Source organism: Thunnus maccoyii, chromosome 17 (genome assembly GCF_910596095.1).
Source record: "Thunnus maccoyii chromosome 17, fThuMac1.1, whole genome shotgun sequence".
Taxonomy (NCBI): Eukaryota; Metazoa; Chordata; class Actinopteri; order Scombriformes; family Scombridae; genus Thunnus; species Thunnus maccoyii.
The window spans coordinates 25,617,053-25,641,806 of record NC_056549.1 but is presented as its reverse complement, the minus strand read 5'-3'; the positions used below and the strand labels follow the sequence as shown (position 1 = coordinate 25,641,806).

At 38.8% G+C, this 24,754-nt stretch overlaps 1 protein-coding gene across 7 annotated transcripts in view; it reads right to left on the bottom strand.

Moving 5' to 3' along the window:
* Window positions 1-564: 564 nt before the first annotated feature.
* Window positions 565-24,754, bottom strand: part of opn5 (opsin 5) — a 104,812-nt gene continuing 80,622 nt past the window's right edge. For all 7 annotated transcript variants that reach the window (XM_042389924.1, XM_042389923.1, XM_042389926.1 and 4 more), the window contains 4 exons: window positions 9,584-9,754; window positions 8,242-8,576; window positions 7,869-8,113; window positions 565-1,579 (listed from right to left, as the gene is read on the bottom strand). In XM_042389924.1, coding sequence (XP_042245858.1) covers window positions 1,513-1,579; window positions 7,869-8,113; window positions 8,242-8,576; window positions 9,584-9,754 — 818 coding nt within the window. In that variant the 3' untranslated portion in view covers window positions 565-1,512. The remainder of the gene's footprint in view (window positions 1,580-7,868; window positions 8,114-8,241; window positions 8,577-9,583; window positions 9,755-24,754) is intronic.

Here is a 24,754-nt window from a genome sequence, read left to right as displayed (position 1 = left end):
TGCAAATATAATGACATTCCCTTCAGCCTCAGATGCACTTTGTGTTTAGTGCAATGTAGCAAATGCTAGCATGCCAAACTAAATTGGTGAACATGATAAACCATATACCTGCTTATCGTCAGCATGTTAGCATGGTCATTATGAGTATGCTGGCATGGTGATGTTAGCATTTAGATCAAAGTACAGAGCTGCTGGCAGACTCTTAATCTTGTTTAACTTTTGCTATCTTCATTTTCCCCTGCTTCAAGTCTTTATGCTAAACTAAGTTAATTGCCTCCTGGCTTGAGCATCATTCTTAACACACTGACATGAGATATTTTCATCTAACTTGAAAAGAATGAAAATAAGCATATGGAAATGTTGAGCTATCATTTGGAGCATTATGAAAATGATGACGTTATTTCTGTCAATGGCCATAAAGGAAAAAAAGAAGCTAACAAACCAATAATAAATAGATTACAAAATGGTCCCTGAATTAATCATAATTGTTCCTGTTCCCATAAACACAATTGCACTGTAAGTTTGGTAGTAGTGGAAAAAGTACTGAAAAAATGACAAAACTGCTGGATTTGTTTCTTTTTATGTGCATCTGTCCACTTCTCTGCAACAATCCACAACATATATATGTGTGACACAAAACTGTTATCAATGAATACTGAATGGTTTTGTAGGTAAAGTGCACTCCTGTGCGTGTGTTTTCTTGTGAAAGGTTTAACCTTTAGCTTTTGATCAGTGCTGCAATGTGACAATACCCTGTTAATGTAATATCAAAGTCTCGGTTTCACCTATTAGAGTCACAAACATCTCCTTGTGCAGTTTAACAGCTGATGAGAACATAAGCTGACGTGATTCAGTGCCTTTTGAAATATCTACTGTATACAAGCCACAGGTGTAGGAGTACAAAAGACAACAGCCTGTACAAACAGAAAAAATACAACTTTGAGCTTTGACGGTAACACCCAAACCTGATTTGACAAGGCTTACATCAGGTTTTTTTTTCTGTTTCAATTTGCAGTTAATGTTTAGAAACATTGTTAATTTCACGCTTTTGCAATATTTGGATTCGCAAAAAAGGTTATAGCTCCAGATGTGACTTGACTTTGGTTGGAAACTTCTTAAAATTTCAAACCTGAGTCAAGCCATATTATGAGAACACTGTAGTCAGTCGGTAATACTAAAATGTTAAGTCAAGAAGCTTACACAACACATCACTTGTATGTTGTAACCACTGTTAAGACAACGCTACTCCACAGATGAAGGAAAACCTCGTGGGAAAGATGTGTTTCCAAGGAAGAGGAGGTGGGGAGCTGCGGGAAGCACACAGAGATCCAGCGTGGGTGCAAACAAGCAGCGAGACTCAGGAACCACCGGCTACAAAGGTGAGCGGTTGATGATGTCATAGCAGATGACAGGCAGCGTGTGATTGGGTAAGTGTAGGGCACAGAGGGCAGGGAACAAGGCAAACTGTCCAAATAGAAGAGGTAAGAGGGTCACACAGTCTAAGTGTCTGTCTCACATCTCGATGTGAGCTTCTTTGGCTGGTGGCGTGTCCTTTAATGAGCCCGAGATGGTGTAGAACCTGCAGGAACATGTAAATAAGAAACAATTTTTAAGAATAATAATATACAAATAGTGATACACACAGAATCGCATACAGTAATATTAACTGTGTCTGATATAACTCATCATATCATGTCACTAGCTCATAACTGCAGTTTATACATCTGTCATCTCATTTGCAAAGGCGAGGTGTTGCAACTCATGGAATTTTTAGGACAGGGAACATTCTTTGCTTTGCTGTGCAGTGTGATGTTTTTATTAACACATACATTGCAATTTAATATCTCTTCTAATCAATGATGGAAAACCAGAAGGCTTACAATGATTTATTGTATTTATTATAATTAAGTACATGAATTTATTGACATTTATATCACATTTCTGTCAGAATTTCCAAGCTGTATATAACAATAATTCCTAGTAGTAGAATGAATCCAGTAAAGTGTTCTGGAGCCAGAGAAGTGGCAGAAAATTAATACATGGATTTACCTGTTACAAAATTCTGTTTTTGCTTATTGAGACTAAAATTTACCAGCTTTCTAGCTACCATAGCTAGCAGTAGTGACAGCATAGCATTCCCTACAGGTCTGATGATGCTGACTGAAATTCCACAAAAAAGATTAAACAGCTTCCTGCAGCACAATCCACTGTCACACCTGCAGTATTGTATCATATCATATCGTATTGTATGCTATTGTAACATTACTGTTTTCCAAAACTGTTCTTTAATTTAAGGATTCTGTGCAAATTTGAATCATAAGTGAAGAAATAAATTAAGAAAAAAGTAATTTTTTTCTAACAGGTGTTAAATTGAGTAATACGCCCTCGGCTAGCTGGTGGTGGGCAGAGCTTATCAGTTAACTCAGAGACTTGGGGCCAAACATTCACAATCATTCTGAGAATACTCTCAGAGAGCTCCTCACTTCGTATAAAAATTCTAGCAAGGAGTCGTAGCTTAAGAGGGATTTAAATTTCTCAAAGCAACTCTGAGCAAGGAAGGGACAGAAACTTAGTTTCCTCTTAGTGAGGAAGTGTGGTTGACCCCATTGCTAGATAGGATATATTTTAAATGTGTGGTTGGTTGAGCAAAAAAAAAAAGCCTCTTAAAAGTCCTCCTCCCTGTTTCTTAACAGTTTTTCACCTTAGGAGCTCTCTTAAGGGCTAAGATGCTCTGTGAATAGCTTTTATCTTCACCAGGATCTAGTCTTAACTGTAAGGGGAAATTCTTAGAAAATGTCATAATTCTAAGAATTTTCTTAGAATTTGGTCTCAGAGGAGCAACTCTTTGTTCTAGGAAGCTTTATGAATATAGCTCCAGATCTAAAAAAGAAAAGCACACACAAAAACCATGAAATGATGAGGTGGAGAAGAAAAATAAGGTGAGAGATGCAGTCTTAGTAAGACATTGTTTGGTTAGGATTGTTAGCCAATTTTACTGGTCGTGGTTTTTCATTTTGATAGTCCAAAACATTAATCATTTATTGTGAGCCATCCTTTAAAGCCAATTCCAGTGCTATAAACTACATAATTGATTATCTTTTTCCAAATTGATGATGATGATTAAGATATCACCACTGGTGATGGCTTTGCAGGTATATGTCATGAATTAATGATGCAGGTGTTATAAATAGGCACTGACAGATGCTCTGGCATAGTTGGAGAACCTCGTCAATATGTTCTTATCTGCCTTTTGTTTCTTCTCTGCCGTTTGTGTCTCTGACAGTTCTAATGATTGGTGAATCAGGCAGAAGTACTGATATGCAAACATCTGATGAATTATGTCTAATTATGAATTATTTTATATGTGATTTTGCAGATATTAGACATATTGTTATATATATCAGTATCTAAAAAAGTGCTCTTATTAATATTTTGATATTGACTTCAACCATATGGCTCAGCCCTATGCACTAGATAGCAAATGTGGAGTGATTTTGGACAGTCATTATGACTTTTTGCGCTAAAAAAAATTTTCCGCTGTGAGTCTGTGAGCTTCTCAGGTAGGTGTAAATATAACAACAAAAACCCCTCACACGCATGCACACACTCACATGTCAGTGAGACACACACCAGGCAACTGGATCATCTCACAAACTGTTACTTTTACAGTGTGTCACCTCTTCTCCATCAGGCACACATCATGCATCTACCTAGATGGCAATTTGATTTTCACCATCACACAGAGTTACTCATCAGTAATATTTTTACTGGTCAAAATAACATTGTTTTTGCATATGACATCAGCTCTGACATCATTCTGTCAAAATTTGACATATAAATATAAGGTTCTTCAGATCTAAATATGTCCTATTATTCACTTAATTTACTGAAAGTGTTGACATTGGTGGACTTGCAGCAGTTTTTGCCATTTCTTAATGCTTAATGAACTTCAACATGCAGATTTGTGAAAGGTGATTTGACCTCTAAGGGGCATGTGTGATTGAGTCACTGACAGTGAAGACTTTTCATTTAGCCTGTGTGACAGCCTTCACTGTCAGATGCCCTTGAGAATGAGATTGAAGTGCAGCGTTCAGTTAAAAGCACAGAATGATGTTTCACTTCACTGTGACAACATCAGAGTAGAAGAATATATCACAGCACCGACCACATTCACACTGTAGATCAGGGATGGGCAATTCTGATGATAGGGCCACAAAAATTTTATCCTCACTACCAGAAGGCCACATTGTGACCGTGCACCTCCACCAGTAGGATACTGTAATCGCATCACTCAATTAGCCAATTATAGATACTAATTTAATTAAAAAAACTAAATATATACCAGTAATCAAAGTTTATTATACCAACAATCTATTTGTAATATTCAAATGCATTTAGTAATGTTTCTATTTATTTAATGAACTAAACACAAAAACAAAATGAGTGATAAACCATTATTTCAGTGCAATGGGGCCTCAAAAATCAGCATTCAATGGTGGTGTGCAACAACTAATACTCATGTTTGTTTGCATTTCTACTCTGCCCTCCCATTCCATGATATGTTTCAAATAAGCATGTATTTATCTCAAAAACCACTGACTCTCACCCTCAGGTGGATCAGTATAAAGTTCTGTCTTAATATAGTTGATAGTTGTGGCCTCTCCTGCTGGTGTTCTATAGACTGAATGTCATTCTCAATTTTTGTGCATCCAATCAGGCTGACAGATGAAAATCTGTTCCAGCTCAGGCACTTTCTCTCTTCGCTTGATGTGCTTCATTGTTGAAAAGCTGCTCTCGCAGATATAAGTGCTCCCAAAAATGCTGGCCAATGAGAGTGCAAAATCCCTGAGGAGTGGAAAGCAGGACTCGGGTAGTAGTCTCCAAAATGAAATTCCCCTCTCATTGCACTTTGCTTGAAAGAAGGGATCTGACTGTAGTTTGCACAGTTCAAGCCACAGTTCATGGCATAGAAATCTTGAAAGCGGTCCTTGAACTGCTGCTGCAGTGTTTCTATGTCAGCTCTGTACTTGAGAAATGTTTTCTCGGTACATCTTTGCGTACCATTTGGATAGTCGGATAAAAAGCCTTGTTTGAACAGGGCTAGTTTACACTGAAATGTGTTCATGTGTGCATAGAGATCCGACACAGTTTGGCCTCTTCACAGCAACTGCATATTCAGGTGATTTAGATACAAGGTAATATCCACAAGGCAGGCCATGTTGCAGGGAAACTCTGCATCCCTGAGTTTACTGCAGTAAGCATTTTTTGTATGACATCAAATGTTGTCCTCCAAGAACACTGGGATTTCAGTGCGCAGCACAAAGAACCTCTTCAAGCACCTCCCACGGCTCATCCATCTAATCTCAGTGTGCATCTGTAAATCCCCATAAGCTGCACTCACTTCATCCAAAAAGGCTACAAACTTCCTATGATTGAGATACCTGTTCCCCCCTCGAATGAGATTGGTAACCTTGGAAACTAGATCCATGAAATGACTGAAGTCCATAGTCTTGGCACAGAGGACCTCCTGTAAGATCAAAATAAAATAGGATTTATGTAATGATAAAAATGATAAAAATGATCACAAAGAATACCCACATTCATAACCATATATTAACAGTTAGTTAACAATAACATTACCTACCTGATGTATGATGCAGTGTAGTATTGGAAAGTCAGTGCTGCTCTGTTGGAGGAGCCCAGCAGATCCAGTGCGTCTTCCTTGCATTGATTGTGCGCCATTGGTAACAACAACTGAATGCTTGTCAAAGCCCCCATGCTCACTTACAACACTTTTAACAGCATTGAAAACATCCTTGCCCTTGTTGGTGTCATGCAAAGACACCAGTTTCAATAACTCCTTGTACATGTCAAATGAACTGTTAATGACTCTTATGAAAATGATAAGCTGGCTAGCATCCATCACCTTAATCAAATTATTCACATCACTGTGTGATGGGACAGAGAAACCATTCCAAAGTTCTAGCCATGTTATCATCTCCAAAAGCTTTAGCCATCTCTACTGCACATCGCTTCACTGTTTCGCCATCTGACAAGGGCTTCTTTGCTATAGCAAGCCCAAGGGAAACAGCATAAGATGCCTTGAGAGAGGAACTTGTGTAGTTGTGGCTTTGGTAAAAGGCTCTGCTGTCAGTGTATTTTTCCTTTGAGGCCAGCGATGATAGTGGCTCTGGCAGCTCTGGTGTACATTTCATATTTGTCTTTGTATGTGGTGCCGTAGTGGTTGAAATCCTTCATGACTGATTTTGTTTCTAGGCACACTAAACACATAGGTTTGCCTTTGAATTCTGAAAAAAGATCATGTTTCCCAACTTGCCTGGAAGACACAGTTCTCTTGGTCGAGTTTTCTTTTTTGGCCGCTCATGCCTCTCTTAATCTCATGCCATTGTGGAAGAGACCTGGCGAGACCAAGACGAGACCATGTGCAAGCAGTTGCTTGGCTACAGGCCTCTTGCGTTGCGAGGGAGTGACTTCCTTACTCACTAAGTGAGTACAGGGGCCACCAGTTGCCCATCCCTGCTGTAGATACTGTAGTATTTGTTGTTTCTCTTTACATCAGGCCAACAGTATTATGTTTAAGTTCACACTTTAAGTTCCTTGAATGGTGAAGCAACACAAACGTTGTACTTTATATGGATGCAGTTCATTCAAATTCTAATGAGACGAAGGCGGTTGGACCTTTTGCTTAATGCCTCTACAATTTTATTTCATTGCGTCTCTTAAACTGCTGTGAGAATATGTGCCCACACCACTGTTAAACTAACAATAACAGCAATAAACCTCTGGCAATTTCACCTCAGCAGTTACAGTATTGTATGTCATAAATGCCTCTGAACATTTCTGTAAAACTGCAGATTATCACTATTCCTGCTGACCCAGGAAAAACTGTATTCCCTTTTAATACTTTTTTGAAACTTTTCTTTTACAATTACTTCAACCCCATTTTTTACAGGCTAATCAGAAATGTCATCATTTGTTATATACAGTAAATGGTACTATCCATGTTCTGGAACACTTTGAAAATAAAAAATGTATGCAATTCTAAAATTGTATTTTTTGCCTGTATTTACACAGGTTCCTACCACATCACAGATATCTGTATAATGAATGGAAAGAGGAGAATGTAAGTTCTATTTTATTCAATAGTTGTTTTTTGGTTTGTTTGTTTTCTTTTCTAAGAATATCCTGGAGCTGTTTCACCACCGTCAACAAACAGTTTTGATTTTAGCAACTGTGAGCACCCCCATTTCCTATTTGCACTGTGGGAGAATAGTGTGCATCAATGAAAATTCAAGAATCAATCGTGTTTTAGGATGCATACTGATTGTTCTGAGTACACTTTACTTTGTCAGAATGTAGAATGTATGTAATGTGGAACACATTACATTTTAGCCACTCTGCACCATAAAAAGGCTGCATTAGTTTCTTGAAGTTTGAAGTGCATTGTAACCATGGATAAGCAGACAAGAATATACTGGATGGAAGGCATAAAGCTTAATTTATATTTCTTTGAAAAAGGGATACTTATCTTTGCAGAAACACACATCTAGCAAAGCGAACTCCACTTGTAACTTTCTGTTCACCATGACCTCTGCTCTCTATCACAGTAATAGTGGACATTCCCATGAGGGACTGTAAACACAGTTGCTGTGTGGAATATAATTAAAGCACGACAATACATCTGTGCAGTGTTGCATTTGTGCTATTAACTGGAGAAATCCAGTTTGACTGAGTTACAACACTGAAAAAATATGCAATTTGTCAATTTAGTGCTAAGAGCTAACTAAATCAACTAACTAATTAAAACAACAAACAGCGAGGTAGAAAGATTACATGTTCAATATTACCTTGACTTTCTAAAATGCCTGCGTTTCTTCAGGACCTTAAAACAGGAGGATTTTGCACAGGAATTTTTCAGATCCACCACCTGGTAGATGATGGGGTTGTACATCGCTGAGGACTTGGCCAGCAGGGTAGGAACAACAGACACAGGGATGGGCACTGAGTCCGGCTCGCCAAACGCTGACACCACTGACACCACTGCATAAGGGATCCAGGCTATTAAGAAGCCTGCACAGATCAGCATTGCCACCTGGGAGTGAACACAAAACAAGATTCAGATCACAGATTTGGCCTTAACAAGACTGCTGTATGAGCAGAGAGAAAAATGTTTCGTTTTGCATGTTTCTTTTCACCCCTTCCCTCAAACCTCTCACCCACCTTTGTGAGTTTCATCTCAAGGTTGTGGCTGTTGTTGATGCGGGCGTCAAAGTGCGAAACCTCTTTCGTGGAGGACTTGACCTTGAAGATGATCATGACGTAGGAGAAGACTATGATGCCGGTGGGGAGGATGAGACAAAAGAACAGGATGGCCATGACAAAAGTCTGGCCAGACAGGGAGGCCTGGGCCAGCCACCAGTCCAGGGTGCAGGATGTCCCGAAGGGCTCTGGGGCGTAGTTTCCCCAACCAATCAGGGGCATGGTGGCCCAGAAGGCTGCATACACCCACACAAAGACCAGGCACAGGAAGGCGTGGTGGCGTTTAAGCCATGTACCTAAAAGAGAAAAAGATGGACTAGTGGTGAGAGAGACAATAAAACCCCAATTTTTGAATCTAAATTCAATCTTAACTCTAACTCCAACCTTATTTTCTGACTGTGATCTCAGCCTCAGTGTGTACATCATATAAAAACTCATTTTCTAAAAACTGCTCATACACTGCAGTGACAATTACCCAGCCCTCACAAATGTCACACATCACATCACTGCATCAAGCAGTAGTAAATCATATATTTTCCACTTAAACAATCATGTCTGTTCACATAAATCACATCTGTCAAATGCAGTGTTTGCTTCAACCAGGCAGTGAGAATGTGAGAAGGGTTTAGGTTGTGTATGTCTGCTTTTTGCTGCTGTCTTGAGTGTATTTTGATCAGAGAATATCTTGAATATCCCTGATCAAAAAACAAATAAAGTAAACTACCTCGTGCTATGGAAGTTGACAGCATATCTCCTAGCATTCATGGCACTTAGATGCCAGACAACTGTCATGGAAAACACCATTTCCACAAATGTATCCATAAACTGTTTCATCCTCAAAAATATGTGCATTATCTGCAATAACATAATAGTTTATATTTCTTTACAAAATATGTAATGAGGATTTCAGTTCAACTTTAAGCTTCTTTTGGTTCTATAATGTATAGTAACAAGTAGTCAAAATATGATGTAAGGTAATGTGTGTAAGACAGGCCAAAACATGCACATGTTAACATGAACATAACATATGGAGTCTGGAGACCCTGAGAGGTCCTTGAGGGAGTTCCATGATTCATTTCAATCAAATCTGTAATTATAATTGATTTCATTGGGGGAAATAACAAGTACGCAATATTTCAGAATGAATACTCCAGTTGTGTGTTTGTCTTTCACCTCAATTACCTTCCTCTTGCTGTTACTTATTTCCATTCAGATCAAAAAGCCAACTCATCAATATTTGTTTGTCTGTACGAGTGTGCATGGAAATTTTACAGAGGTTCTGTTAAATGAGATTGTGACGTACCATATCTCAGATGGCAGATCTTGAGGTACCTGTCCAGGCTGACCATGGTCATTGTGATGAGGCTGCCGCATCCAAAGAAGAAGCCTGCCCAGCCATAGAACTGACAGCCCTCCCAGCCAAATAACCAGCGATGGGCGAAACTAGATACAATAAAAAAGGGCTTTCCTGTCACTGCAAGGACAGGGAAGAGGAAGGAAGGAAAGGAGGAGGAGGAGGATTAAGAGAGGTAAATGGAGGAGTGGGGGTAAAAGGAAGAAATGATATGAACATGACAGAAGAACAGCAAGAGGAAGAAGAGGAATGGGAAGAAAGAAAACGAGGACAAATAGAATAGAAAGGCACAAGTACAGAGGAAGAGAAGGAAGAATGTCAGGTGGAAGAGGTGGATATGAAGAAAAAATTATGTAGAAACAAAATTTAGAAAATGAAAATGAGGGAATACGGAGTGGATAAAGGGAACAGGAAAAAAGAACAGTGTTGTGTTGACAGTGATGATGAGGGTAATATGGAGGGAGGAGTAAGTAGATTTTCACAGACAGGGGAGGGAGAAGCAAAGTAAGGAGCAGAAGGGGTGAAAACATAAAATTAGTATCAATTCTTTACCCAGATAGCATATGGAAGTGGGCCACTTCAGGCAATGATGCGGCACTGCTGGTCTTCTTCTGGTCTGGACAAAATGGATGTGAGCCTGAAATGGCCCACATGTAAAATAGCAAATATGGCCCAAATATCCCAAATTTGGTAAAGATGTGGTACCTTTTTTGGTAAAGATGTGGTGCTCTCAGGTATGTGTATCCTGGATGTGGGCCAGTTTTGGTTTATCTGGTTTGTTCTTGGTTGATATACGGCTTACATGTGGCCAAGATCTGGGAAACAGGAGCGGACCGCCCAAGTGCCATCATTCTACGCGGTATGTGGGCCGGATGAAAGTGCCAAAAGTGTCGGGTGTGGGCCGGATCTGGGCCACAGCAATTTTGCTATCTGGGTAGTTATATTTACTAAAAGAGATTTCATTTTAATCATGAAACTTGACAGCAATCCCACAAAATCATCTAAACCAACAGTGTGTTATTCTGTTCTTCAGTAATTTTTAGCTTTTCAAGCCTGTCTGTGGCTTTCAGCATCAAGTTCATTGGTTCCTACTACAGATGTACATCTTCAAGGGGACTATTTTCAGCCACATTTACTGCTTGCCAGTATTTACAGTGGTAGGACGGATGTATGTGGGTTTGACTCATAATAAATGACAATGCCCATGTTCATGGTGATGAAGAAACTAGTCACCAAGGGCAATAGTGTGGTATGTTGTTATTCTTTTTTGGAGATTAACAGGGTTCTGCACAAAATAATAAAATATATCAGGCTTTGGATAAACAAACAGTACTTGTTTAATTCATTGGTTTGGTCTTTGGGATGGGATATATTGACAATATGAAAAATAGAGAATATCACCAGCCTCATCTTTTAAATAACTTCAGGCAATACACTTAATTATAACTCTTTATTACATTTATATTCACCACCATCTACACCACTTTTTCCCATCCAAGACCACAACCAGGAACAGGATCTACTAAATATCTATAAATAGGCCTAAGGCAGCTAGTGCACCCATTACATGTAACAAACCCTTACAAACAAAACATATTGAAAATAATTCTATACATTTAACTGATTAATCAGAGTATATGAAAGAACTCCACACACATACATACATACATACTACTATTAGCTAGACTAATGCAGTATAATTCAACTTCATGGTCATTTTGGAGGCTATAGATTATGTTATACTTGTTTGTAGTTTGTCATTTTTTGTTTTATATCATTGATATAAATGGTTTAGACAAAATAATACCTCTCAGTTTACTGCAATACAATTCAGCAGCATCACAAAGTGCTAATCCAGCCTATTACCAACAAGAACTGAACATTATTACCTTTATATAAGTAGAATATATTGCAGGGCTGTTTTATTCAACTGCATTAGTTGTAGTTAGGTGTACCTACCTAATAAACTGGCAAATTCATGTATATTTCTGTTGCACCTTGGAAGAACTTTAAAGTCAGCTAAAAGACAAAAGTTGACAATATTCTGAAAAGTTTAACTACTGAGCAATACCGAGTCAAAAGGCAGCTACAATAATACAGGCTTGAGTGCTACATGGAAAAAGCCAAAGGCCAGTGAAAGGACATAAAAGTTAAACTTGCTGTCCTTGCCTTGAGACTAAATAAATTGCAACAGGCAGGAAAAACCCATTTTTTAGTGCTGATGACAAAAGCCCCTTTCTCCTTTCCCGGTAGCTCAGATTCAAAGGATCAAAAACAGTAATACATGTGACAGCTCTTGTGACAACTTGTGTCAAATGCTTCATTACAGAGCAGCCAAAAGGAGAGTGACAAACAAGAGGGTAAGAACCACTCACTGATGACATAAACACAAAGCAATCATAATCGCTGTCAAGATTCCTTGAAACATAGTAGGGTACTGAGCTCATATCAACACAAGATTCTACTGCTGCTAACCACAGTGACTTCCTGATAGTTGTTGTGTTTGTCAGACGTGGGCCCTCTTCTTGGCGAGCCGGACAGGCCAAGAGCCATGAGGCATGCCAAGTCTGAGCGGCATAAAAGGGATAAACATCAAAACCTCTCGAGGCAAGATTACATGAGACTATGAGCCAAATGTTTTCTTGGAATCACTGAAAACCCACCAGGGCATGTACACATGCTTGCACATGGTTGCTCACATGTTTGAGGGCTTAATAGCATTTATAGTACACAATCTGAGTCACAGAAATAACAGAAAAAAATCTTTCAACTCTACAAATCAGGCAATTGTTTTGTTTGCCCTTTGGCTTGTTTATCCTGGTGACCATCACTGTTATTTGTCTTGCAGCTGGTGAGGAAAGGATTATGTCTAAATGGAGAATATGTCCAGAATTAATATCAACCATGTAGGATCTAACCTTGATACTCCCTGTGAGCATACCCCAAGTTTGTCACTCCCCAAAAGATTGAGGAGTAGCAGCATACTCGTATTGTCTGACTGAACCAGCTTGCAGGGATTGTTCCACTACACTATTAAGAGACACCGTCATATCAAGATTATTCCAAGTAAACCCCAGGGTTTTCTCTACATTTGCTCCACAAATGTTCCACCACTACATGAAAAGCTGTGGAAAAACTTTATTATTCACACATAAAGGGCAAAACTGTAACTTCATTTCAAAATAGTATAAATATATGTTTCCACCTGAGTTTCATTTGTTAAAAGAGTAGTTAGGTTATGGAAAATTTAATTTAGTGCTAAAATTGTACTTAGAGTTAAACTGTATATGTAATTTGTACTATATGCAATTTGAAGGTGAATGCTGACTGATGAAATTAGTAAAACTTGCTGCGGTCCATGAAATAAGTAGTAGTGCTGCTTAAAGGTGGAGAAATATTTCATATGACAGCAGCTGTGTTCTGATCTCCACTAACCCCTGAGGGAAATGACTTTTTAGCTGCTAGATGCTCCACTATCTTTACCAGCTAGTCACTAACGTTGGCGCTGGGCAGGTAGCATACAGTTACTGTGTCTGGAAATGACACTAATGAGAGCACCGACACTGAAACAAAAAAGTAAAACTGTAGAAAACCAAAACAATGAGCAGAGTTAGCTGATAATTCTCTTTGGGTTTGTTACTGAGAGCAATCCATTTCACAAACACATTATCAATTGATCTATTATTAACATAAAAATATTGATCATAGCAGCTTTAAGAGAGAGCATTCAGAAACATTGCCTGAAGCTGACAGCACTGCACTGACTGTGGAAGTATTTTATTTACTGTTGTAAAGACTAAGTCATGCTGTGAACCTTGACATGGCCACGATGAAAGCTGTCTATATCTTGATTAAATGCTGCATTATGCGGTCAGGGATTTTAAACCGTTGCTTGAATCTGTTTCCCTGAACCTGAATCCTTATGTTTGTTTAGCAAAGTGTCTCCCTTTACAGAAGAAGGAAAAAGCATAGGTATGGTTTACATTTTGGAGGTGTTGTCTTGATGAAAACAATCTAAGAACTGGAATAGTCTTCATGACTGATATCAAGAGAAAGAGAAAAAGGGTTTTGGCTTAACTTGTTTGTTTGTTCATAAGGGTTAAATGTTTTGCTTGGTGGAGATGAGTGAATAGGAAAGTCATAGAGTGGCTGTACCTGAGATATCACCAGCCTCCCCTACCAAGAAAATTCAACTTAATTATTCTTTTTAATTCCAAAATTTCCATTTTTTCCTTTCTTTGTTCCTTTTCCATTCCTCTCGCTTTTTATTTATTTATTTTTATTGATTTACTTGTTATTATCATCATTATTATTAATTTAGTTTCTTATAACCACTTGCCCCAATTGCTCTTCTACACTTACATACACACTCACTGTCATGACCAAGGAAAAGCACACCATGTCCGTGTAAACCAGCTGAAAGGCTTAATGAGAGGACTAGTCAACCACAGGAGGATTAGTGAGGATAAAGCCCTGAGGATGGCATCAAGTATTATGCAAGTTAACAAATATGTAACTGCTTTTAAATTGATGTAGTTAAATTGCATGATTTTGGTTACACTTAAATCTCTATTTTCCCTCAGTCATCTTTAAAATACAAAGAAATTACAAAATATTGTTAGACTTAATAATTTTAATGATTTCTGTCCTCAGAGGTTTTCATTAAGCTTAACCTTAAATCATGATTCATCAATAACTTAACTGTAGGACCTAACCAATCAATTTATTTATATCTCTGTCTTCATTTCTGCTGAGCCATATTGAGCATCATGAACAGAGAAGCAATCGCTGCAGCCTGCAGGTAATGATATAGATATATCATTGAGGCCAGTACTATTTAATTAACTTATATCTTTAACAGAACTCTCACAAGGTGACAGTTCACAGTCAATATTGTATTTTTCCACTTGTCTCATCCGTTAAAACCGCAGCTCAATTTTTTTCCCCCGAGGGATATGAGCATGAACATCCATGGCACTTTTATGAAACCTACCTGTCATGCCTGATATATGTTGATAGGGAGGAAATTAATTGTCTTGCAAATTCCCGTAATAACTTTCATATGCTGTAATAAAATTGTAGAATATCATGTATGATCATACATAAACATTTCAATACATTTTTTTCTCTTACTGTATAGTATCATTCTTAACAGGATAGATTTTCAGGAGTTTTTTTAAAGGATAATAAATTAAAAAAAGGTTGCAGTCACTAAAGTTGCAAAGTTGCAACTCCCTAAAGTTATAATGTACGTAGATAGGTTCATTTAAGGCAAACTGGTCTAGGGCAAGGCCAGATGACAACGTCCTGATAGGTTTTAAAAGATCAGAGAGACCCTCAGCAGCTCTTGCAGGTGAGTGTCCGGTGATATAGGGTGTTTGCAAACCTAGAGTGGGTTTGCTCTGCTCTGAATCAATGGATGCGTTGGTTAACTTGGTGCATTTTCACATTGGTTCAATTGCTTTTCACACAATAATAGATACAAGCAGACCAAAATGCATTACTTAAAGCCACTCCTCTCATTGGTTAGCTGTGTCTGGGCTAGGAGCCAGAATGTAAACACATGACGGTGGTCCTGAAGAAGCTCCTCTCTGCCCAAATATGAAAACTTAACAACATACTTCATTGTTGGTCCAGGTAGGATCTCGATTCATTCTCGGGCTAGCTGCAAACAACTGTTGATTTTGCTCATCCGCAACCCAGCATGCAAAGGGCACCTACCTACTTTTAGCTCAAACTTGCAGACTATGCCTAGTATTTCGGACAAATCGAGGTTTTATCACATTCCCACTGCAAACAAACCACTTGTTTTGGTCTGTACCCACCCAAATACATTTGCTGTGTTGAGATCTACCCAAACGAATTGTACCAGGGGGGAAGTCCGATTCAACCAAACTAAACAATGCAGGTTTGAAATCACCCTTAATGAGTTCAGCTAGTGAGGTAACCTTTATCATTACCTTTAATGATGATCACTTGCGAGTGGTAAGGGTCCACATGCATTGCCAAGGGACAGGATGAAAGCAGATTTAAGTGTTGTTTGACACTTCCTTCCTTCCTTCCTTCCACTTCTCATATAATAAAATAAAGACCCAGTCAGATGAAACGCCCTCCGGCGCTCTGTAAGAGGACTGTGGTCAAGATGACAAGTGTAAATCATCAAAACATTAAGACTGGTGAAGATGTTGGCCTTTGGCTGTTGCCAGGAGGGTACAGTGACAGCAATAACTGAAGTTGCAGTAGTTCAATGAAAACAAGCTCCTTCTTATGGTGCAGCAGTAAGAGCAAATTGTTGTGGTTCCACATTTTCCCCAGCGCAAAGGGGAAATGTGTTCATAATCGTGAATGAATGAATGGTACAACATGTTCGAGCTGAAAGATTCCCAGCAGTGTGAAAATGTTTTGTAAAAGACATTCAACTTGAATCAAGCAGATTTGTTAAAAAGGTACTGTTTTGTTTTTGATCTTCTGTGTAACTGACAAATCAGTTCACACTGGAGAAAGAGAGAGAACGAGCTACAAGAAGACAAGACTGACATTTTTCACAATTACTCCAAACAGCTTGGCTGCAAGAATCCAGCACGTGCTGGTCCAAAGAATCTGTGTGAGCAAACTACATGGACCAGCCTTCATCTGTCATCTTCTCAACATTAACCTCTGTCTTTGGAATATTAAGCACTGCAGGTACATCATATGCACAACATCAAAATCACCTGATGATGAAAATATATATTGTCTTGAAATTGGACTCACCTCTGAAAAGAAAATACACGCATCTTCTTTGATATGAGTAACCTTGTTGTGACAGATAGATATGGATATAATATTTTCTGAATAACTGTACACTGCTATTCATTTACTCCTGCTTCAATGTTATTATAGCAAGAATACAATACTCCAGGGATGAGTACTTGCAAGCACATTTGACAGAGTGCAAAGCATTTCACGGACACCAATCTGATTGAATTTATGCAGACAATGCAGAGAGAAGAAAGATACAAAGGAAAGCAATAGAGTAGATGAGAAATTATTTATGGAAGACATGAAAAAAGAAAAACATTATGATTTCTACTTTTCGAGAGTTCACATCATTTTCAAAGGCTTTACTTGCCAGCCATACAAACTGAGTCAGATTGAGCAGCAGGAAAAGGCAGATGCAATTAACAAGGTAATACAGTTTATATAAGACATGAAATGCTTGTCCATATAAGCCAAAGGCTAAAAGTCTGTATTTTTATATGCACATAAGTACATAATTCCATGTGCTCAAAAGATTTGGTTTTTGCAATTTACAATTTAAAGCAGCTTTCATTGATTTTTATGTATTTATTGGCCATTTGGTGACAAAGTAACAGCTGTAAACACAACACTGACATATTATGAAGTGATAAAGGTGTTTTGATGAACACATTATCAAACAGTTGTCTTTTTACACATGCAGCAGATACAGAGCAAAATTTATTATATTTTTAAAAATTTATTTGAAGTCAAGCTTCTGTCCATTCATACTCTCATTTTTAGCTTTGTTTTGGTCTCAACCAACTCCTGAGAAAAAACATGTCTGTCTGACAGCTAAATGCTCCTCTATGTTCATTAGCAAGTTGCTAACTTTGTCAGTCTGCTGTTTGCAGGTACTGTACAGTGGGTTTATTAAAGCATTTTTTGTTGAAAACAGCTGCAGCTGGACATTAGGTTGATGAGAGCTGTGAGAGTGAATCAGTACAGTTGCGACTCATAAATACCAAAACAATTAGCTAAAAGACATTCAAATGTTCTGTTGAGTTGAGTGGAATTGCAGAGTTGGGTGGTAATTCTCTTTGGGTTTATCATTACGAGTGAAACCTTTAACATTACACACAGGGCCAAATCCACAAAGCTAATAGCACCGTTAATTGCACAAATTTTGGACCCGCAATCTGCCCCGTTTTAAGGTCGTATTCACAAAATATTTTGATCTAATGATATGCCGGCACAAACACGCCCATAAAGTTTTGGAACAGAGTGCAGGTTGCCCTTGTTTTGTGTCTGATTGAGTGAGTGGAGCGGTTTACAGTGTTTCGTGCTTTTCTCCACATTTCAGCACACAGATTGATCCATAATGAAAACTGCAGAGAGCACAAAAGCGTCAAATTGTGTGTCTTTAATTAGCAGAGGTGTGCACACACTAATGATGTGCAGAGAGCCCAGTATTTGTATTTGTATCTATATTTGTTGAGGCAGCAAAATTATTTATATTTGTATTCGACTAAAAGTGGAAAGAGGCTTAAAAATCCTGTTTTTGTTTTTATTATTCTTTTAATTTTAGAAAATTAAAGTGTTACAATAAGTGTTCATGAATAAACTACCTTACAAAGGAGGTCCCCACACTGGGTCTCAAACTGGAGTCTCCCAGATCATAGACGACTGTGCTGACTACTGAGTTAAAACCTTACTCATTGCAATAGTACAGACAGACCCGTAGTTATTTATACACCCATAATACAGAGACAGCACAGTGTGTAACGTGTAGGCAAAGAACTTCAAAGGCGATTATTGCTTTGAACTTTTCATTTATTGCCTATTTTTTACAACCTAACTTTGTGGAAAGGAGAAGGGGAAGAACAGGTTATGAGAGTCCCTTGGGAGCACTTTGTGTGTGTCAGTTGCTTAGCTTTATATCTGGGGAACACCCCCAACTCCAGGAGTGAAATAAGAAAATGTGCATCATGTAGAAGGTGGATGTGACTCCCCTTATTGAGACCTGCTGATAGACATAACAGCGGAGCAGAGGAGAGAGACTGAGATAGAGATGTAAATGGTATTTGACATGGGAAGAGAGCCAGGGTCAGAGCCAAGCTAACACAGCTTGGACCTATAAGGCTATTCCTCTACCCAGCCTACTTCTGGCTAATGTCCGGTCGCAGGAAAATAAAATGAATGAAACAAGACTAATTCAACAACGGGAAATCAGAGACTGTTGTGTCTACATGTTTACAGAGACCTTGCCCCATCCCAACATCCCAGATCAAGCTATTGCACTTGATGGGCAGATGGTGTTTCGCGTCGACAGAACACAAGGAGAGGAGACCGATTCTGTGTTTACATCAATGATGCTTGGTGCTCAAACGCAATTATAAAGTGGATGGACAATGTTTACCAGATGACGAGTTTTTAATGTTAAGATGTCGACCATATTATCTGCACAGAGAATTCAGCAGTGTGTTTGTTGTTACTGTTTACTTTCCTCTAGATGCAAATTCAAAAAATGCCCCTCAGGAATTGTATGAGGTCATCAGCATTCACATGACAGAACAACCAGATGGTATTTTTATTGTGGCTGGTGATTTTAATCAAACAGACCTCAGAACTGTTTTACCTAAATTCCACCAACATGTCCACATCCCCACCAGAGGATGTAATACCCTGGACCATGTTTATACCAACACTGCTGGCAGCTACAAAGCCCTCCCTCCTTCCCATTTTGGCATATCAGACCATATTTCCCTGCTTCTCCTGCCTACTTACTCTCAACTGATAAAAAGGGTCAAACCATCAGTAAAAACTGTTAAAGTGTGGACAGATGATGCTATAGCAGCTCTACAGGACTGTTTTGAGTGCACAGACTGGCACATGTTCAGAGATGCCGCCACCCAGGTAAGCCACATCAACCTTGAGGAATATACATCAACAGTGACATCATACATCAGCAAATGTGTTGATGATGTGGTGATCACTAAGACAATAAAATCATTCCCCAACCAGAGAGCCTGGATGAATGGAGAGGTGAGGGCTCTATTCAGACCCCAAAAAGCTGCCTTTCGGTCAGGTGATAAGAAAACATACAACACCACCAGAGCAAGACTGAAAGCTGGCATCAAGGAGGCAAAGCGAAGACATCAGCAGAGACTGGAGAGAGACCTCAACACCAATAACATCAAAGATATGTGGCAGGCGATCCGGAACATCACAAGCTACAAAAGCAGGAGCGTCTCCATAATGTGTGAGGCCACATTGCCAGATGTGCTTAACTCATTCTATGCTCACTTTGATATCCTCAACAAAGTCAGCTGTAAAGTCCACTCCGCCTCCAGAGGACCTGCTACTGTCAGTATCCACAGCAGATGTGAGAAAAATCCTGCTGAGAGTGAATATGAATAAAGCTGCTGGGCCTGATAACATCCCCGGCCGTGTACTAAAAATATGTGCCAACCAGCTAGTTGATGTTATTACTGACATTTTTAACATTTCACTGTCACAGGAGAATGTTCCCACCTGCTTCAAGACAGCCACCATCATCCCTGTACCTACAAAGTCTGCAGCGTTGTCCCAGACAACCTGGACCCTCACCTGTTTGCATACAGAATCAACAGATCCACAGAGGAAATAACAACACCTACATCAGAATGCTGTTTTTTGATTTCAGCTCAGCATTTAATACAATTTCCCCCATGAAACTGATTGGAAAACTTAGCACTCTGGGCTTAAGTACCACACTCTCCAACTGGATATTGGACTTCCTCACAAACAGCCCCCAGACAGTTCAGATTGGTGGTCACACCTCCTCCACTCTAATGCTCAACACCAGAGCCCCCCGGGGTTGTGTGCTCAGCCCCCTCCTATTCACGCTGTATACCCATGACTGCAAACCCCAACACGGAGAGAACTCTGTTGAGAAGTTTGCGTATGACACCACCATCATCGGCCGGATTTCAAACAATGATTAGAGCTCATATCAGGAGGAAATCAACAATCTTGCAGAATGGTTCACAGAGAACAAACTACAGCCCAATGTCAACAAAACCAAGGAGCTAATGGTTGATTTTAGAAAAAAAGGAGGCAAAGACACATACCTCTGTCTACATCAGTGGAGCTGAGGTGGTGCAGGTGAACAGTTTTAAGTTCCTGGGAATCAACATCACAGAGAACTTGTCATGGACATCACACATCTCCACCCTAGTAAAAAAAGCTCAGAAATGACTGTACTTCTTAAGGAAACTTAAGAAGGCAAAATTCCCATCCCAAGTTCTTGTTTACTTTTACAGAGGAGCATCCTGACTTGAAACATCACAGATTGGCATGAAATGTGCACGGCCCAAGACAGGAAGGCTCTGCAGGGGTAATTAAAACTGCCCAGAAGATCATCAGAACCCATCTACCCAGCACCAGTGATATTGGTGAGGTGAGGAGCCTGCATAGAGCCCAAAGTATACTAAAAGACAACACCCACCCCAACCACAGCCTGTTCACCCTGCTGCCATCTGGCAAGAGATACAGAATTATCCGCTGTTGTACCAGACCACAGAGCAGCTTCTTTCCTCAGGCTGTGAGACTCCCCAATTCATCCTCTGCACTCCAATATAAAAATATAGTTCTATTTTTATGACTTATTATTTATTAATCCATTTATATCATTTCTGTTTTTGTGAGTAGCATTAAGGGACTACAAACTACATTTTGTCATACAATCTTGTGTTGTAAAATGATAAAAAATGAATCTTGAATCTTGAATTTCACCCTTTGCGGGTGCTTTGTGAATTACAAACTATCTTTCTTGTCTCATTTACTTTTTGTATTTTTGCTCACAATAGACTCAATAGTTTTGAGCAACTTTTTTGTCATTCATAACTTTCATTTCTATTTTTCTTCCCCCCTCCTTTTTCATTTTATTCTGATTGTTTTTTCCCTGTCTCCCTTATATATTTCTTTACTCATGCATACACACTCACACACAACCTTGTTACCATACACAACAGACTGCCGTGCTCCTTCCCTCATTACTTTTGTCAAATCTGTTTCAATTCATACTCAAACCCAACTTTGTTCGCTGTTTGTCATAATTTGCATATACTTAATGTACATGTTTTGTTCTGACATGTCAACCTTGTCATGTTGTGTTACATTCTGTAACACAAGTGCTGACAGATTAATTTTCCATTACTTGATCACACCTGTGTGTGCTCCGCTCTTTCAAACAGAAAGTCAATGGAATTCTGTTTGCATGACCAACACAATCACCAGCATCCAAAGTGATCACCAGTGAATGTATGTATATTAAGACATGGTTGAAATGAAAAAGTAGCAAGTAAGGCACTACATAGACCAAACATCTGCATAGCACATACTGAACAGTATCAGTGCCTCTTGCAGATAGTAGCTGCAGTAAAGCATGTGACAGCATGCAGTGAATGTGAGGCTGAAGGTCTTTAAATAGACCACCACATCATTGAGATCTGATCAGTCCATAAGGTAATGTGAGCAAATTGTAAAGCTGTAAAAAACAAACAAAAAAAAAAAACAGCATCAGTTCAAGGTTGGAAAGCCAATTACATCCATTTGAAAATCTGATAAATGGAGTAGGATTAATCAAAGGAGGAAACTGTTGACTCAGTCAAGCTGCTTTTTATAATTTCTATTTTTAGAGCTGTTTAACTTTTTGGAATAATACAATTTAATCAAATCAAATCGAGGGCAGAATGCAGGATTGATAATGCATCAGAGTTATTCCAATTGAGACGTCCGATTAAATCATCACACCCCTTTGAAACAGAATGGCATGACTCTCACTTGTCCTGGTTGATTTAGGTCATAAGTATACCAAGACATTCTGACCTTTCTTTCAGAATTCAACTGGTGGATGACCTATTTTGGAATAAAACTCCTCAGTTCTTCTTAATACGCCAATGTCATAATTCACGTCACAAGGCATGAGAGGACAGCAGACTTATTTAATAACATTTATTGTGAGCCAGGACTACTGCGTAAGTAGCCGCGGGGCAAACACATGTGCTGATAACCCGGCTTTGTTCACTTTCTGGGTACACATGGTCTGTTGATTTTTGACTGTGCCTAGCACAGAGCGGTCCATACAGGGCATACATGGGTCAGAGTCCCACACAGCATCCCTATAGACCAGATAGATAAAGTCAAAGATGATCAAGTGCTTACTGTGCTTCCTGAGAGCTTGTCTTAGTTAGATTTCATGAATACACACACTTTCTAAACTGTTCCTTGACAGACAACAATTTAATGTGAAAAATATTTTGCCCAGCTCTGGTTCTCAGAGTCTCGTGGTCTCTGCAGCTGCGCATCATACTCGAAAAGGCCGAAGAACAAGATGACCTCTTGTCTCATTACTACAACTCCTGATGATTATGTTTAACTCATTGGAATGTTGACATTCAGATTCATTTTAATCATAAAAGTTGAAATGTGCCCCAATCAAACCGTAGCACACATTGATCACAAGTACACTGAAAATAACTGATTTTAGTATCCAGCTGTGATGTTACCTTGAACCAGTGTTTCCCCTATATTCAATCTGCATCCAACATTTTTTCTGAGAATCTATTAGTGCCGTCTGGGCTGAAGGGATTTCCTTCTGTAGCCTATCTGACAAATTTGAAAATACACACACACACACAAAAATCAGAAAACTCATCATGCATGTTGCAGATAAATCAGCTTGTTGTCAAGCTAGCTACATGTGAGTGCATCTTGTATGCAGAAATTTTGTCTCCATTTCTTAGCGTGGCTCTAGAGATGTCTGTCGGTCAGACCACCATTTTGATGCAGACTAATTTATCTCTGTTACTACTGGATGGACTGACATGAACAAATCTCATCTAACAAAATTTAAATTTGTCCAGTTCTTTGGTTTAAAATTAAATACCTGCAAAACTACTGACATCCTCATCAGTCTCAGCTATGCTTAATGTAACACGCTAAACTAAGATTTTGAACATGGTAAACATTATACCTACATGCATGTTAGCGTGCTCACTTTAGCATTGATCTCAAAGCACTATGTGCCTATATAGCCTCACAGAGCTGCTAGCATGCTGTAAAATCTTACACTGGCATTAGCAGCATGTTTAGCAGGGCAGCTAAGGATATAGAGTCAGTTTTGACTTCATTTTCTTTGATTTTTTTAAATATTGTACAAGTTATTTTGTTGTGATGTCACCCTTTTTGAGAAGGCTTTAGCTACTTCCCACTGAAAATAGTTGGCAACACTAGTAGATCACCCACATTTTAGAAGTGCTTCGAGTCCTATACACATATACTGTAGTTAGTCTGTCTGTCTTGGGAGAGGGATCCCTCTGTTGTTCTTCCTGAGGTTTCTTCCATTTTTTTTCTCCCCCTTAAAGGGTTTTTCTAGGGAGTTTTTCTTTATTCAAATCAAGATTCTAAGGATAGAGGATGTGGTATTGCTGTACAGACTGTAAAGCCCCCTGAGGAAAATTTGTGATTTGTGATATTGGGCTATACAAATAAAATTGACTTGACTTGACTTACTGCATCTTTTCATTACTCTCTCTGCCTGGTAATCTTTTAAACTTTATGTCTCCAGTTTGTAACGCAAGCTTTCTGTCAAGCCCAAAGATATTATACAGCTGTTTTCATAGTAGTAATACCCATGACTACTAAAGTGACATTTATGTGTAAAATCGGTTCCCCTTTAAGTAGCTGTTGAGCAATGTTGCATAATGTGACACTGCCGAGTGATGAATCGAAATGTCAAATCATTCTCCTGAGGCCAAACGTGTGCGCTAACAGTTAAGTCATCCAGAAAAGAAAGAAATGTAATTTTCCAAAAGTTATTAAAGGAGAAATTCCATAAACGGCCAGTGAATCACAAGCATTATGGGTTGGAGCAATTAAATGGGGACAAAAGATTTTGAGATTCAACACTAGATAATAATGGTGAAATACAAAAACAAAATGAAAAGTTAATGAAATAGCAGCCAAATAGATAGATAGCCTCATCTTGTTGAGAGTTGAAACAACTTTGAGAATAGAAGCTATTTCCTTCATCTGACAGCTTCCTCTGGCGTCCTGTGACTGAATAAATGAATCTATGAATATGCAAATAGTAACCTAATGCAACATGTATGAAAGAAAAATTAGCAACAAACTGACACTTCACACAGTTTCATATTCAGGCCTGTGGCTGTTATCTAGAGGAGAAAATTAGTAAAACCTGATGCTAAATGCCATCATCATCATTTTTTACTAAAAATATTTAGTGTCTGTACCTTCACCAGTGGTTATGTTCTCAGGTTTGGTAGTTTATAGGCTAATTAAAATTAAGATTTTGAAAGATTTTTTATAAATGTTCATTATTCATTATGATTCCTCCAT